The sequence below is a fragment of the Plasmodium inui genome (assembly GCF_000524495.1).
Source record: "Plasmodium inui San Antonio 1 unplaced genomic scaffold supercont1.4, whole genome shotgun sequence".
Classification (NCBI taxonomy): Eukaryota; Apicomplexa; class Aconoidasida; order Haemosporida; family Plasmodiidae; genus Plasmodium; species Plasmodium inui.
In genome coordinates, this window is record NW_008481838.1 from 603,797 (window position 1) to 621,116 (window position 17,320).

General features: G+C 45.8%; 4 protein-coding genes across 4 annotated transcripts; 1 reads left to right on the forward strand and 3 right to left on the reverse strand.

Annotated features, from left to right (window-relative positions):
• Positions 1 to 142: 142 nt before the first annotated feature.
• On the reverse strand, positions 143 to 3,176 carry C922_01296 (hypothetical protein; the record flags this gene model as incomplete). The annotated part of the gene is made up of 4 exons (XM_008816902.1): positions 143 to 565; positions 705 to 1,437; positions 1,592 to 1,950; positions 2,124 to 3,176. The coding sequence occupies 4 exons, from the start codon at positions 3,174 to 3,176 to the stop codon at positions 143 to 145; spliced, it is 2,568 nt and encodes an 855-aa protein (XP_008815124.1).
• A 2,532-nt stretch (positions 3,177 to 5,708) lies between these two features.
• C922_01297 (hypothetical protein) lies at positions 5,709 to 10,856 on the forward strand (the record flags this gene model as incomplete). The annotated part of the gene is made up of 10 exons (XM_008816903.1): positions 5,709 to 5,989; positions 6,164 to 6,221; positions 6,392 to 6,461; positions 6,605 to 6,695; positions 6,799 to 6,870; positions 7,011 to 8,452; positions 8,643 to 9,316; positions 9,470 to 10,228; positions 10,378 to 10,432; positions 10,573 to 10,856. 10 exons carry the CDS (start codon positions 5,709 to 5,711, stop codon positions 10,854 to 10,856), a joined length of 3,786 nt encoding a protein of 1,261 aa, XP_008815125.1.
• Positions 10,857 to 12,197: 1,341 nt separating this feature from the next.
• Positions 12,198 to 13,589, reverse strand: C922_01298 (hypothetical protein; the record flags this gene model as incomplete). The annotated part of the gene is made up of 1 exon (XM_008816904.1): positions 12,198 to 13,589. One exon carries the CDS (start codon positions 13,587 to 13,589, stop codon positions 12,198 to 12,200), a length of 1,392 nt encoding a protein of 463 aa, XP_008815126.1.
• Positions 13,590 to 17,038: 3,449 nt separating this feature from the next.
• Positions 17,039 to 17,299, reverse strand: C922_01299 (BolA protein; the record flags this gene model as incomplete). Its single annotated transcript, XM_008816905.1, has 1 exon — positions 17,039 to 17,299. The coding sequence occupies one exon, from the start codon at positions 17,297 to 17,299 to the stop codon at positions 17,039 to 17,041; it is 261 nt and encodes an 86-aa protein (XP_008815127.1).
• Positions 17,300 to 17,320: the final 21 nt, after the last annotated feature.

Consider the following 17,320-nt stretch of genomic DNA (forward strand, 5'->3'; position numbering starts at 1 on the left):
AATAAATAAATAAATAAAAGAAATTAAATTAAACTAAACTAAACCAGACTAAATTGAATTAAGAATGGAGAGTCTTAGCGCGGGAGACGCGTCCGCACCGCCGCTATGAAGCTGACTTTTCGAGGCCCCCCCGGTGAGCGGCTCACTCCCGCTTAAACTCATCAAAGAGGAGACCCCGCCGCGGCCGCTTGGGCTCCTCGAAGCATATGGAGTAGTCGAGGACGTTAAAGTTGTTAACTCGTATAATTTTGCGCCTCTTAATCATCTGCACCAGGGGGAGATGGATGTAGGCAATGTAAACGTAGCAGAGGAAGAGGAGAAAAAACAGTAGGTAGGGATCCGTCTGCAAGTGGACATTTTTCTTTTTAAAAAAATTCTGTTTTATGGAAAAAATGCTACTTCCCACATGCACAAAGCACATAAACACTAGGTCGATCCCCAGATATTTGCAGAAAAGGACGATGTAGAGGTTGAACCACTTGGCGCTCTTGGACGTCTGGCTGAATTCGAGCTGGATGTTCTTGGACTTGTTGGTGCACTCGGTGGCGAGCTCGTAGGCGTCCCTCTGCGGGGGAAAGAAGCAGGGTGGATGGAGGGTGGATAAAGAGTGGAAAGGGACATGGAGGAAGGATGAAGTAAACTTTCACAAACCAGCGCGGTAGTCTGCCCAAGTCCGCGAAAGTCCTCCCAAGTGGCTGACTCACCAGAATCTGCCTTACGGCGCCTCCCCGCGGCTCCATAGCCCTCCCGAACCAGGTGCACCTGGATAGCAGCACCGAGACGAGGGGAATGATACAAATGTTAACAACTTGTCGCAGCAAGTAGAGAGTGACTCGGTTGGGAAGACGAAAAATAATTTCAAAATAGAAAAAGAAAAACTGATTTAATGCAGTCAGAATAACTTGGCATAGGATAGGATACTTGCCGAACTTCTCCATTGTCTTCTTAAATCCACGTACCCAGAAGAAGTTAAAGTTAATGTAGAATATAATCAGTAGGGTAATAATTTGAGACATCTCTGTGAAGAAGAGATCCAGGAAAGTTATGTCAATGGAGCTGTAGAGATAGTAAAGTAGAAATAGGAACACCCACCTGACGTCCAACCATGTCTTCTTTGGCTTGAAGAAATGTATATCGTCAAAGGAGAGAAACAGGATCTCTATCCTCTTCGATGCGGCTAGCAACATGAATGTTAAGAAGATTATCGATATGTTGATCCCAAGGAAGAAGGAAAACTTGGAGTAAAAGTTATTCCCCACGGGAATTAAAATGTAGAACACGTTTCTCTTCACCAGATTGACTAAGTAGGAGTAACTCTTCTCGATGTCCTTTATGTGCATGCCGATGATGTTGGAGAAGGTTACGAAGAGAAGCATGTCCAGGAGGAAGCAGCACAGCACGATGAGGTAGGTGCACGAGATGACGTTGATACCGAGCCTGCGGGAGGGAGAAGCGGAAAATAGGAGAATCGGAACATAGGAGAATCAGAAGAGAGAAGCGGCAAAGAGGAGAATTGGAAAAGTGAAGCCGCAAAGCGAAGTTGATTCGCTTGGGTGCCCCTCTTTCCCGCACCTCCCCTGCACACACCCACCTGAGCCCCTTGGAGGTGTAGAAGTACATGCCGGAGTGTATCGACATGGTGATGGTGCAGTGCATCATGCAGGCAATCCAGACCTCGTGGTCGAGGAGAACGCCCCTAACTCGGTCCCAGCTGAAGTCGCGAAGGAAGAACTTCAGCAGCGTGAAATCACGCATCGTAACTATGAAGGCGACGAACACCAGGATGAGGAGGGACAGGTGGATCTTCAGGACCTTGTGCGAAGTCTTGTACTTGGAGAAGCCGTTGTAAAGAATGAGGAGCAGGAAGGAGAGGAGCACTGTGGTGGGTGTGAACTTCTCGCTCTTGGGTTCGGCGTATTTGTTCAGAAGCGTGTCGTAGATTTTGGTGCCCTGGGGGGGGGGAAGTTGCGTGGGGATGAACAAGTCGGTTTGAAGTGGATGGAAGGGGTTAGAAACGGTTTGAAGGCGTTAGAAGCCGTTTCAGGCGGTATGAAGCATCTTCCAGCCATTTCAAGCACTGTCGCGCTTCTGTCCGCTTCGCGTTGGCGCTGCCCCACACGCACCAGCTTAATCCGGTTGAGCTCACACACAGAAATGGCTTCGTTGTAGTAGCAGATATTCCGGGCGAAGTCACAAATGCTGCGGCTGCCGTTGAACTTGGAGCATATTTTGGTATCCACGTTCCGGTAAACCCAGGGGTTATTCGGAGTGAGGAAAAAGGAAAAATAGATGATTTCCAAGCATATAATATCGACACAGTTTATAATGGAGAGTATGTACGAAATGATGAGGATGATTCCGATGGGGACATGGTAGTAATCGAAGGAGACAAAGAAAGACATGGAGCCATCCAAGACAAACCGACCGCAGTTTATTTCTTGTAGCAAAAAAGGAAGTGACAAAACCATGTACGTAAAAAAGAGAGGAAAAACAATCGCCATGGTTCTATAGTGAAGAAACAAACCTAATGAGAAGGGCAAAGTAGACAGAGAGTACGCAACACAATGAATGAGAAAAGTCGTCATGTCGAAGTTATGAAATTCATTGAGCTTCCTATAAATCCATGGCAACATATAGATATTGCAATTCTTCAGATGTTCTATGTTTTCGAAGATACTTGACATGAGTATTATATCATTGTAGGACACCCCGATGCTGACAAGGTGGTAGAAGAAGTTGTCTCGGTGTGGATCGTCTAAAGGAGCTTGACACTGTTTTATGGCGTCCCCAACTGATGGTTTCTCAAAATATATTGAGTAATCACATAACACCTTCAAATTTGAGTATGCTTTGTATTTTATTTGGTAATTTTTTAGCATGTTTAGCAGCTTCAATCTCTGCTTCTCTTTGGCATCCTTCATATCGATGCACGTGTTCCATTTGTTCCATTCGTTCAGTTTTAACTTTAACTTTTCTTGCTCGTCTTGTCTTTCCATTTGAATCAGCTCTGCATTTTCATACGCCTTTAGGAATAGCGAGTATCGTATTTTTTTTTGGTCATTTTTGTTTTCCTTCATACACCTGATTACGCTTTCGTAGGTGCTTTTGGTGCGCGCCGATAAGGGAGTCCGGCGCAGAGATTTGGTCCTCTTCACCGGCACCCCTGCCTCCTCCATGGTGGACAATATACAGTGGGATAGGGATAGCGATGTGGAGGTCACAACTTGACACACACGTACTCTACGCAATAGAGCCGCTTTGGAATCCCTATGGTGATGAAGTGAACCCAAATGGGAAGAAACGCTGCTGGGGTAAAGCGATGGGCCAAACCGCTGGGCCAAACGCCTTGATCCGGCGCGCTGCCTCTCCGGAGTGAAAAAAAAACCGTGCGTCTCGACAAAAGGGTGACCAGTTTGCTAGACCGCGTAGAGGCACGTCCACACCTTCTTGTGCGTGAATCCTGCACTCCGCACTGAGGAAGCAAACCGTGACAACAACGGAAGGGAGAATTACCCAAGGCGGCAAGTAATCCGCGCTAAGGTGAGAGCCGTCCCGTACGCCTCTTCTCCCATCCGCTGTTACCCATTTGTAGTCTGCAATTGTGCGCGTTCCCCTTTCAAAAATGCGATGCGGGATTTAAAATGGGGCGAGTTCCATCCGCTCCATTGATGCTCGACTCAAATCAGCTCAATTCAATTTACCCAGTCCTGCACTACGCCAGCAGGTGTGTGTACGAAAGGAGTGCAAAATGGGGGAACCGCGGACGGGTGAAGAAAAAAAAAAAAAAAAAAACAATCAAGTCCACACGTACTCATGTCCACACGTACTCATGTCCACATTGTAGAGGCCAAATGGTGACGGAGAGAGGGAAATCACGGGGGATTGATAGGCCTAGGCAGAGCACATTAATAGGCATACTCCGTGAATGCTTATCGGCATGGATCCCTCGGTCTAGTTGAGGATCTGGAAGGGATCGCACAAGTGAGTAGCTAAGTGGTTTGTAAATGCGGTTTTGCTTTATTTAGCTCTTTCTATATTATTTATTCTTTTCTTTTATCTCCTTTAGATTCTCCTTTTTTTTTATCTTCTTTAGCTTTTTTTTTTTTTCTTTTTTCTTCCATTTCGTGGTGACCATAGACCCTGTCGCACTCTTTAAAATGAGAATTCCCATTCCCCCCCCACACTTTGATGGTGCCTTTTTGCGAATGAAGAAAGGTAGACGAGGTCCCCGAGTTGGCCACCCCGCTTTGTGAGACGTTCATGAGTTGGTGCGATTGTCAGGTTGCCCAGGTTTGTGGAGGCGGCCGTGTCCATCTTCACCCGCACACACGTACAAACGCGACAACAACATCGGAAGGAAAGATTAACCATTAAGCGAAGCGACTTTTTAATCAGAATGAACAAAAATAAAAGAGTCATATGTTTGTCCGTAATTGTTTTCCCTTTTTCCTCACTGCAACGCTGCACACATGTTTGCACGGTAGGTATCAACCAGTTTGGCTCAAAATTGGTTCGTTCAGTGCGCTCGGCTCTGCTCAGCAGTCCTCCACATGTGTCCATACGCAGACGGGGAAATATCACCAGTTAGTAAATGGCGAGACTCATAAATAGGGTGTATGTCCCTACTATGAATAATCATCCATATAAATCATTGTATGCACGTTGAGAGATTACCTCGGCATTCTACATTTCGCGTTTTCACCGCCACGCTCCTCAGTTCACCATTTCGTGGTGCTTCTCGGTACTCGTTTTTTATTTTTTTTTCCGACTTTTCCTGACGTCCCATTTGACCAATTTTTTTTTTTTTTTTTTTTTTTAAATACAGATCAAGTCATATAAAACATATCTGGTCTTTTTTTTTTTTTTTTTTTTTTTTTGGCTCAATTTGGACTTCGACTAACGCATGTGTGTAGGCCTGCGTCAGTGGAAAAAGTCATTAAAAAAAAAAAAAAGATATTGTAAAACAAACTGGTGAAGCAACCCCGCAAAACACACTCGCAAGAAAGCGAACTTGGAAAAGAGCAAACCTGCAGAAAAGCAAACTTGCAAAAAAGAAAACTTCCGGACCATGCTTTTATGCGATACGCTTAAGCGAACAATCTACACAGTCCCAGTCCTCAAGGAGGCACATAGCTAAACCCGCTTTGGTGAGTCCCCTTTCCCACCACATCACCGACGCTGACACTCTATTTGCACATAGGTGAGAGAATCAGCGAGTAAACTAGCACTACAGAGGACATGTCGTGTGTTCCTGTACCTGTACCTCCATTCGCCTACCCGTACGTGCCTATCACCCGTCCAACATGCTCTATGTTTCAGGTCGGCGAAGCGCACGATTCTACAGACTATTTAACAAAAAACCAAAGAATAAATAATACAAAAATAAAAAACAGGAAAACGTGCGACTAGCTTCAAATCTGTGTACCTCACATTTAAAACACTCCACTCCCCTTGATGCCACAACGGCCTCGCTCAAGAGAGGCAGAGGGGATCGCGCCACACTTTTTTATCTGCAACGTTGGTAGCTAGCTAATTGGAATTTTTACCTGACCTGTGAAGGTGAAATGGGAAAAAAAAAAAAGAACTCAAAAATACGAAAATAATACGAAAAAAAAAGAAAAAAAAGACACACTTTAAGTTTGGAAAACGTGACAAACGTGGCAACCACCACTCACAAAACTCAATTTCGCTCCTCATCCAAAAGAAAGATGCAGGACAACGTAAAGACCAAAATAAATGATGCCAAGTCGGGCCTAATGAGCTTCTTGGGCACTACGGAAGCGGAAAGTGTTCTACAGGAGGAGTCTGACCAGAAAAACTTGGACAAATCGAGAGAGGATGTACAAAGAGCGGACGTGAGTAGCTTGAGTGAAAAGGTCCAAGACGATTCATTGTCTGCTAACCAAGATTCGGATGTTTTAAAAAAAAGGAAAACGGGAACAGTTCTGAGCAGGCGAAGTGAGAACTGTGAGACATCCAAAGAGGGAAGGTAAAAAAAAAAGGAAACATAAAAAAAAAAAAAAGAAAAGAAAAAAAACAAAAAACAGATTAGTGGGGAAACGCACCGAAAGGGTGGTTAACAATTCCAGGACGTCCCGTTTTCGTCACTTCTCTGTTGGTAGCACCTGAAAAAACACCAACGGCTGCTTCCATTCCTTCGCAGCAAGGCAGAAGATAGTGCTGCAAAGTCCACCAGAGGAAATGAAGACGCAGGAAAGGAAGTAAGTAAAAAGTATATTCCTCACTATCCCCACCATGTGCAAAAATTTACACACACAAATTTACATTTTAGGACGCCACCTCTTTATGTCGTGCGTTCGTCTGTTCAACCTGCATATGTATGCTCAAGAAAAAAGAAAAAAAAAACTCATGCGTCTTTTTTCCTCTTTAGGTATGCCGAACAGACTCAAAGGGAAAGGAAGAATTGGGAAAGACATGCGCTACATCGGAAAAAAAAATAAGTATACATTTGATGGGTGAGGAGGGGAAGTTGCTTTAACACAAGGGAGAAAAGTTGTGTAATGGTTGCAACTAAGCCCCTTGTTCTTGTCACCATCTTGTAAACTACCCCTCCTCCTACTTTTCTAATCCCCTACACACACAGAACGAAACAACCTCTCGGACGTAGAGTACATAGAAAGTCTGAAGTGCGAAATTGATGAAAAACGAGATGGACAGCCTATCCAAAAATATGAGTAATGAGCGCTCAAAATGCTTCATTGACACAGCGCGCTGCTTCGGCACGTGAAGGGGCACTTAGCTTCTACACTCTGCTTCTGCACCCCTATGTTCGCTCAGGAGCAAACTGAACCCAGTGGCCCCGGAATTCAAGCCGCAGAACTCGCTCTATGTGTATCAGAAGATGCAGCAGTGAGTGGAATGCCGGAGCGTGATCGAAGTGTTATCGAAGCGTTTAGGGACTGCTTCCGAATCGTTTCATCGCTCGACGATCGGGAAATCTGGAGCGAACACACAATAACTGCTCCTTCACCTCAACTCCCCTTCCTCAGACACACAACAAAGAATCTCGTAATGCTTATAAAATCCTTCGGGTACCAGGGAATCAAGATGGAGAAAATTTCGGGGGAATACTGCAAGAAGTACAACGCCCTGCTTAATTTGAGGCACGCGGGGTTTAGCAACATTTACAATATGGTCAGGAGCCTGGACCACTGCTTGATTTGCGAGGAGGTTGGAGGAGCGGTGGAAATTGCGGCAGACAAATCGGCAGACAAATCGGCAGGCAAATCGGCAGACAAATCGGCAGACAAATCGGCAGACAAATCGGCGGAAGAATGCGAGGAGCCACATGACAGGGACTCCACCCCAAATGAACCAAAACAAGCAAATCACGACTCAGAAAAGAATCTAATCATAAAATATAAAACGCCAAAGATGAGCGAAGACAAACAATTTTTTCTAAAAGTCATTCTAGGCACCATCGCGAAATGCACCAACTACAATTCTCAGTTGACGGAGGAAGAAACACCAGCGAATGGTAGTGTCTCCTTGACGAAGCTGCAGCAGGAGGTGAAGAAGCTCTTCGGGTCGTCTTTCAATTTAAAAATTTTGCAGACCAGATGTGGAATCGATAAACTTCAAGCATTCCTAGAAGAGATCCAAGAGATACAAATAATGTCCCTTCCTAATGATGTGAAACTTAGAATTACTCCACTAACTTATAGTCATAAGATTCCGGATCTGAAATCGATAAGGTCGTTACCGAGCAATGAGTTCAAAGTTAATGCACCTTCCAAAATGGGTAGCAAAAAAGTCTCCGTCTCGACCCATTTCAATGATCAGGATTTTAGGTCGAATTCATTTAACGGGGGAGACAATAGTATCCTTAGTGCACTGAACAGAAGGGACAGAGGATCCCTTAGCAATGTACAGCTGGGGAGTGTTCTCACTGGGAAGAACGACGCTAAGAGGAAAAAATTTCATTCCAATGGCAATTTTGCGTTGCCGACTTCCAAGTCGCATGAGCGCCTCTGGAAGGGTCTTAGCGGTGGAAGTGTACTTAGAAGCGGCGGGAGTATCCTTCGAAGCGGTGACAGCCTGCTTCATGGCCTACTCGACAACAACGTGCCCGGTGACGGCAATGGCGACAGCGAGTCGGCCCTCCAAATCAACGGGAGCTTTACCCAGGACCCTTGCGCCAATTTAATGTGCAAGTTTAGCAGCCACGGCAACCCGTGCATGTACTCGAGCGACTGGGTAGGCATCTCTCCCCACAACCAGCCTTCAAAGAAGCATTTGAAGCAGCACTCAAACGGGAGTCATAACCTCAGTCAACACCCGAGTCGACAGTCGAGTCAACACCCCTTCATCAAAATGCTCACCAAGACACAACTACACATTCTGCTGTACCAGCTGGTAGTTGTCCTCACGGAGAGGCAGAAGATGGAATGGGAGGACATCGTTAAAATAAAGGAGGAACTCCTGCACCAGTGTGAGTCTTCCCCCCCTGTCTCGGTGTGCCGTAGCGAAGAGGAAGCCCCCTTACATGATGTCAACAGATTGGCAGCATGATTATTCATCTGTACTAACATGTGAAACGATTTCGCTTCAGCCACGTGGTGCACTATACTCTTCCTCTCGCTCTGCCTATTCTCACTTTTTCCACCACCCCAAACCTGCAGGTGGTAGCAGGACATACGAAAATGAGGACTTCGGAAGGGATGAAGTGGAGGTGAGCAGGGAACAAGTGTGTGCTGATAAGGTAGAGGTGGATGGTGACGGTGCAAAGGAGGGTAGCAGCACAAAGGAGGGAATAGCCTCCAAGGAGTGTAACAGCTCAAAGGAACAGCCTAATGAGGCCCACCCGGGGGATGACAAAGGAGAAGAGCAACGAAACAACTCAACCATGGACACATCCGATTTTGTGCATGAAATGATCACCACACAAGAGACGGCGAAGCAGAGCATATCCGAGAAGACGCCATCTGGAGAGTATTCGAAGGACCAACTATCGAGTTCGCTTGAGAAAGGCACAGGTGAAGAAGCATCTCAAAACTTCATCGGCGTGTTTGTTTCCTCCATTAAGAGTGAATGGAATAAGGCCTACTCGGAGCAATACCCTTTGAGCTTTTACCTAAACCACTACAAGGCAAAGAAGCTGAGGAGACTTCTGGAGGAAATCCCGAACCTTGTTATTGCCGGGTGTAGTAGGAGCATACAGGTCTTTACCCTAGACACGGCTCAATATTTTTATGACAATTTTTCTTCCGAGGAGCTTTCTAGTTTGAAGACCTTCGCCCGGTGCAAGTTCACTCCGATGAGTGGTTCGCACTACTTCAAGGACGCCACGTATAAGGTGGGTTAGCTGTGTTAGCAGCCATAGTGGTGTCAGAAGCAATAGCGCCCATATTGGTGTCTCTGCTCCTGATAGCGGTGGCTAATTGGCAAGCTCGTGTCCTCGAGACATGTGGCTTCCTATATGCCGCCCTTTTCTCCCCCCACCCGACAGGACGTCGCCATGGAATTCGCCAGAGGGGACTGCTCAAAGATGATGAAGGTGCTGGGACTGGACCACCTCAAGCCCCCCCTCTCGACCGTCAGCAAGAGCTATGAAAAAATTATGAGCCAATCCAGGAGAAACCGCAGCATTAACCGCATGGGCAGTTACATAAACTACAGCAACAAGATTTTCGGGCACGCAAGTGGGGACAGAAATTCGACGCCGTTCCTCCCAAATGGGGGAGGTTCATTTGTCAGGAGCGAAGAAGGAGGTCCCTTTCTTCAGGGCGTTCCATTCCTGCAGAGCAGCGGAGAGCAGACCAACCTGGAGGTGCTACGCTACCACCTGCACAAGCTTCTCTACAATCTGGTGATCCATGTCTGCAAAAATCAAAACTCGTTGCACCTAGCATACAAGAAAAGTGGAGTGATCCTCAGCGAGTATGAAATGAACAAGCAGATGTGTGGCCCGATATACTACTCCTCCGATTTAACATATGAAGATTTCATAACAGATAGACAGAGCTTATTTGAAAAGGAACAAGCCGCCAAGACGCTGTTTCTTCTGTCTCAACATGGGATCTATGGGATCAAATTCATACATCTAACTAATGAGTGGTATAAACTCTACAAATGCGAGTTGCGACCCCTCATGCGTATTTGCAAATATAATGAAATTGGCAGGATGATTTGCAGCATGCCCAATGTGCTCGTCGTGGGAGAGGGGTTCGACACCAAGTACATTCCCAGCATGGAGGTCGACGGGGAGGTATTCTACACACAGAGATACGGTGCGGTGGCTCCGGACGCACCGTCACATCGGATCACACTTCGGATAACATGTCAGCCAGCACGCCAGCTAACACGTCGGCTAACACTGTGCGTACTTATTTGAATACCCCCCACCTCCTTTGGCAGCAAAACCGCTTGGACGAATTTTCAGCCGGCAGCCTCGCCAAAGTCATCTCCGACAGTAATGTCCAAACGTCTCACCCTTGAGATGTTTCAGTGTCGAGACGTTTCATCGTCCAAATTTTCCACCGCATCAACACTTCGGTGCCTTCCCGAGGAATTACATGCATCCCATTTTGTATTCATCCCCCCTCGTCTCAGACTTCCCGCAGAACCTGCACGGCGCCTTCCCAGGACGATCGCAAGCCGGAGCAGCCACTCAGACGAAGAAGAGTGGGCCCTATGAAAGCATCATGGAGGTCCTCTTTCCAAATATAACATCCCAGAGGAATACAACCTTGCATAAGAGCCACAGCGGAAGTGTTCCCTTTTTTAGGAACAACATCGGCGGCTATGGAAAGGACACGTCTGGCTTCTTCGGCGCGTCAGACAGTTTCGCATCCAAGGGGGACATAAATATAAGCAGCCTATTCAGAAATTTGTAAGGCCGCTGGTGTATCGCTGCTTATGCGTGACGTCCACCGCGGGGAGTTGACCGCAACAGGTTCACCTCCTCTATTTTGCACCTCTTTTTTGCCGCGTGGGCCCCAATAACTGCACCCTTATGTAGTATATACTCTGCAGAGATGCACATCTCGTCTACCCTAACTGTGAGCGTCAACGCGAAAGCGAAAGGAGAGGATGGGATGGGGGTGATCCTCCCGAATTTGTGCAGATCGACCCGCAGAGGGACCCTTCCCAATTCTTCGATATCCAACGAGGGATGGCCACCCACATGGGTGAAGTCAATTTCGCCATTTTTGCCATTTTGAAATTTCTCCATTTTGCAAGTTCGCCATTTCGACGCGCATTTTAACCTCCTAAAATAAAATTAGCAAATGTTCAGGCACATAAACGGGATGTTTTGCCAGACATCACGTTAGAGCTTGACATGTCTCGGTGCAGCTAACCTCACTCCGTGCTCTCTTACCTGCATTACATTGTTCACACCGTTGGACATTCTCTGAATATGTCTGGGTTCACATCTCAGGGCTGCATTCCCGATTGGATACCCCTCCAACGTGTTGTCCACCAATGTCCACTACTCGACACACCTTCTGGGAAAAGAACTGTTCTGGTGAGCTGACCGTACAGTTTCCCTCCTCTCATCACAGGGACAACCTGCCCATCTCCCCGGCGCCCACGATCAGCGTAATGCTGCCTCAAAACAGCCTCATTTGACTTCCCCAAAACTGCGGTGAACCATTTCCCCTTTGACGTGACAATTCCTCACCGAGAGGTGAACCCTGGTCCGACAGATACCCATGCGGAGGGGGGTCTGATGTTATTTTTCCTTTTTTTTTCTTTTTTTATGAATCGAAAAATTTAACAAAAAAAAGGCGAATCAATCATAGCAATGGCGGAAAAAAAAAAGAAAAAAAAAGGGGGGAGAGCAAAAGAGGGAAAAGGAGAGGGAGGAAGGCAAATGCATTCTTGACGGACTACACATGTGTGTTTAAACGGGGGGCATACATACACGCGTAGGTCGGTATGTGTGGGCGTACATACTCATAGGGATACTAATGCTAATACTTAGACGCATACTTATACTTATGTTTCTATCTGCACGTACGCATCAACAGAGGTGGCGGTTCCAAATGGGAAACGCAAACGGGGGGGAACGCACCACGGCAAATCTGAGGGGCGCATCACTGGTGCAGACTCATCGCTGCGTTAGAGATGCTATGCTGGTGGAGAAACACCGCTTCATTATCGATGCCATGCTGATGGACAAACACCGCTTCGCTACGATTCGCTACGCCGCTCTACGCTGCCGCTACACAAGCCTAGGCCTGTGAGTCGACGATCTCCTGCTTCTTGGAGGAGTAGTTTCGGGACAACTTCGACTTGGAGTGGAAAGTGGCGCTGCGCCCAATGGACTTGGGGTCACTCATTCTGCTGCCCTGTCTGCTCTCGTCTCCGGAAATGCCCGCGTGGCTGGTTTGATTGGAAGAGCTATCCATTCTGCTGGTCCCCTTCTGGACGCTATACTGTTGAGAGCTACTATTCACGCTGTCCTTATCCTCGTAGTCCTGAGACCCCTGGTAACTTCTACTATCATTTGAGCTGAAGGAGCTTTCATCCTCATCGTCTTCGTTCTCACCAGATTGCAGAAACGGTTTGGAAGCCTGAGTCCCTTGTCTGCTCTTGGCATAGTTCGCTTTGGACGTTTTCCTCTTCCTATCGTCTTCTGCCATCATATAATCGGATGCATTCAGCATGACATCAAAGGCACCCAAAGAACGGCCAATAATAACACACAGTATGGCAATGTATCCTAAAAAGGAAGGTGCACTGTAAGTCATCCCGATAAGGAAGACTAACACGATGGATATTATTTCTAGAAATCTCCATGGTCCCTGTCCTGTTCTTCTAACCAGTCTGTTAGAAATGACATTTTTTATAAATGGCAAGGCACCAACAGTTATTAAGCAACCCCACATCTGCCATGTGTGCAAGGACATGATGTTATACGGCATGTGTCCAAAAACGGTCCATTCTCCAGAAAGGACAATCAGTATAGGTAGGAGTAAAACCCCTAACAGGTGCTGATTATTGTGTAATGTATTCCCTTTGCCATCCACAAGGTGCATTATTTTCTGCATGAAGCCTGCTCGGAAGATGGCTGAAAATAGTGCATATAGGAGAGCCCATATGATTACTCCTTTCCCTGTTGTCTTCGAATCAAGACAACCAATTACAAAAGCGGCGAGGAGGAACACTATGGATTTCCACCTAAGAGGCATGTACTCCTCTCCGCATCCAACAAAACGAGTGAGGTGATGAAACACTACGGTGAAACTAACAAGCACTGGATAGGACGCTATACAAGGGGTCTTATATAGCAAATAATTAGACAAAACTAACATGAGACAATAGAAAATGGAGGGGACAAACAATACCTTGAGCATATTCTGATTTATTTCGACTTTTGGAAAATAGGCAAATTTGGGGAACTCTTTTCCTAACTCTCCACATACATAAGCAACCAGCAACCCCTGCGCCAACTGCCACCAAGTTACAAATATGGGGAAAGGAATCACATCTAGGAATAGGCGGTACATAACGAATACGTTGCAGAGGGTTAGACCTACAAACAGGAGTTCCGCCGTGATCAACTCGGGGTCTTTAAAATATCTTTCGATATCGTTCCATTCTGGCAGCTGCAGCTTTTCCATTTTGGCGCTTCTCGGGGGGGATGAAACAATATGCGTGTTTGTCTAAATCTATGTTTGTGTTTATGACTATGTGTGTATGCGCGGCGAGGCAAGGCCGATTTACACTTCCTGCTTCGTTTCGCCTGTCTGTTCGCTTCAGTTTCGCGCTTCTCTGCTGCTCCACTTTGTCTCGTCCTTCCACGGTTTAGTCCCTTTTGGCGGGGTTCGACTAAAATAGTTAGTTGCCAATGTCTACAGTGGGAGAGGATAATTCCGTGTGTTGTTGCCGATGTGCACTGGGATGGGTCACACGTTGAGACGGTCACCCTTTTCGCTTTCGCGTTTTTTTTTCTTTTTTGGAAGTCTTTTGAATGTCTTTTGGATATCTCTTGGATATCCTTTGGACATCCTTTGGACACACTTTGCTCTTCCTTTTGCTCCTTCTCGCGATGCCTACCGTTTCACAATGGTGCACTCACGAACATACAACAAAATAAAATCGTGTTCTCTTCCGCTTCTGGACACGCTCTGCGCATGCGGTGGCCTTTGGCTGTACAATGATTTTCTAATTCACTGGAGTGTATGAATGGGGGGGAGGTTCGCGGGGGTGAGTGGATGCGCGATGGGGGGCGAGTGTGCACATGGAAATGAACGTATGGAAATGTGAACATATGCGAGGTGGACACTGGGAAAGCGTACATATCCAAATCGTGCACGTGTGAAGCATACACATGCGAAGTGTACACAGGCGAATGCGTCCCCACGATGCGCCCGCAAATACGCTCGCAAATACGCTCGCGAATACACTGGCGATGTCCACTGCGCCTTCACTTACGTGTACGCGTGTGCCAGTGCATGCGTATGCATACGGACGTGCGCGGAACTCTCGGGAACACTGCGGATGTGCTAGTCTTTAAAAACGAAAAAATAAAATTTACAAGAAAAGGCAGAAAGGAAGAAAAGAATAAAAGAAGAAAAAAAAGAAAAAGAAAAAAAGGAAGGAAAAAGAAGGGAAAAAAAGAATAAAATAAAATGAAATAATTTTTTGTGTCATGCAAAAGCACGCAAGCTAAAAATGGATGGATACACATGAACAATTGATATGTGTGTTGAATTTTTTTTTTTTTTTTCACTTCGCGTCCCTTTGTGTTATCTTCACGCGCGTTTTTCTGTTTCTTTATCTGTCTGTTTTGTCCGTTTTGACGTTTTGTCTGATTTGTCTGGTTCGTCCCTTTTGTTCGTTTTGTCCGTTTTGCCCATTTAGTTTTTTTTGTTTCTTTTGTTTCTTTTGCTTCTTTTGCTTCTTTTTTTTTTTTTTTTGCTTCTTTCCGTTGATGCGTTCACGCGTTTCCACCCGTTCAGCCGTTCCACTTTCTATGTTTCACTTCCTATGTTCCATTTTCTATGTTCCATTTTCTATGTTCCATTTTCTATGTTTCCTTCTCCGTACGGCGTAGAATTATTTACCGCTCCCTTCGCATTCGCGGGCATTGCTTTCCCGTGCTGCAGCTCGTTACTTTTTCGTATTGCCTGTTCATATATTTTTTTTTTTTAACACGCCAAATAAAGCCAAAAGTTAGAGATTTTAGCTGTCTTTTTTTTTTATTGCCTGTTCATATTTTTTTTAATCTACAATCTGTAATTTGTGTGTGTATTTTTGCTGCATGATTTGTTTCTTCTAGCTTCTTACAGTTGGGATACTTCTTTTTTTTTTTTTTTTTTCAGCATTTCCTTCCACTGTCGTTTTGCCACCTGCCTTTTTTAACTTCAACCCGCCAAGTGCTCCACAAAGAAGGCGGAGCATATTCTACACCAACATGAAGTGGTGACCGATGAGTGAGTGGTTACATTTGCTGTGGCACCTGCACACACACACATACATACACATAGGGCTGTATGCTACCTGTAGGCACATGTGCACGTGGGGGGTATATTAAAATGCACGCATGCATCCCTGCGCATTGGTGGCGAGAGAGCACATGTTATTCTGCTCCATTCTGCTTCATTTCTGATCTGTTTTTTTCCTGCCTGTTTTTCCTTCCGCATGGGAAGAAACCCGTGCAGTGAAAAAACACCAATGAGAGGGAATAAAAATTTCTGAATGATTGGCGTGAAAAGAAGATGCCCCAAGAGCTTGCCACTGGTGGCAGTGAAATCGCTCTTGCAATCCTCTCAACATGGATGAATCGGGGAGATGCACCAATGCGTGGAAACATGTAGAATTACGAGGACATGTTGCGCATGGGTGTGCAACTTCCAATACCACAAAAGAAAAAAAAAAGAAGCGGAATAACTGCCTTCACGAGAGTAATGATCTATCGTACGGTACCTACTTCCATGTGTGACAATATCTCTAGCCGTGGGCACCGTCCTACAAAATGGCATGTACCCTGCAAATGGGCCTGCATGTAGGAGTACCTCCGTACCCATGTGACCAGTTATTTTCACTCAATGTGCGTTGTGCAACTTGGTGCTGCAAAGACCCGCTCCTTTATCAGTTCGAAGGGATAAGCAAGAAAAGGGAAAAATGAAAAAAAAAATGCACCCCTAGGAGGATGGTCGCATGTTGGCATGCTCACACATTCCATGTGCATTGGCATGTGTTTTTCCCAGCTCATATGCACTATTTTGCTGACGCTGGAGAAGATTAACCCAGTAAGAATTAACTAACCACGAAAAGAAACTTGCCATTCAGGAGGAAAAGAAGGTAAGAAAAACGACAGGTATGGCAAATCAAAGCATGCTGACAATGTGTGGCAATGCAACCTGTCTCGACGAGCAGACGCGCAGAGTGGAGTGAACATGATGAGTGCACGGATGGATGAACCAGATGCACTTCTCTCTGCTGGGCAGCTCTGTGGTGTGCTCTTTTAAGGGAGAAGGAAAGCTGTCCATATTGGGACTGTCCTGTAATCTTTAAACAGCGTAAAATGCGCGCGAATCGGTTTGGCCTCAGAATGGGGAGCAACAGCGTGTGCCCCTCGAACGACTCAGTGCCTGCTTAAGCGATTGCCTCGACGGCTTCACATGGAGCAGGGTCCACATATTTAAGAGGGACAAAGTAGCCCAACAAAGTGGGGGCTCCCTATTTGAGCAAAAAAAATGCCATCCATCGACCCTAGGTGCGCATAATACTTCTTCGAAAAGGAAAAGAAGTGATGTCCAATTCAAGTTATAAGGTTAAAAGGATAAAAGGCGAAACAGAGTTTTTTTTATTTCTTCTCTTTAAAGGGGCTCCATACGGGGTTGTTAAAAAAAAAAATAAAATAAAACTTCATCACTTTGTGCAGTCTACATATTGTGCACTATGTGGATGAAGCTACGCTTTTAACTTGGCCAGAAGGGGACTCATTGGACACGCTAAAAAGACACATTGCTCCTAAACTGGTTAACATTAAAATGTTCTTTCCAAATGTAGGTGAGGGGTGTGTTTCTTCCTCACCAGGGTCCTACCCATACATAAAACGGCTTCATGTTTGGCTGCTCTTCAACTTATCAAATTCACTAGGTGTGTGACATTTCATAGAAAAAGCATGTATGTTTGGCAATTCATCTTTTATAACATCGTTAACAATTCTATGTCTGTCCAGTAGCCTCTTACTGTCAAAGTTACTGGACACTATGACTGCATCGAAGGCTGTTCCGCATCCACATGACTTATCTACCAATTCGAGGAAGGTGGGCTTCAAGGCTGAGCTTAACTTCTCTTCGATTACCTTCTGTACGGTCATTTTGAAGACGCTCAAAAACAT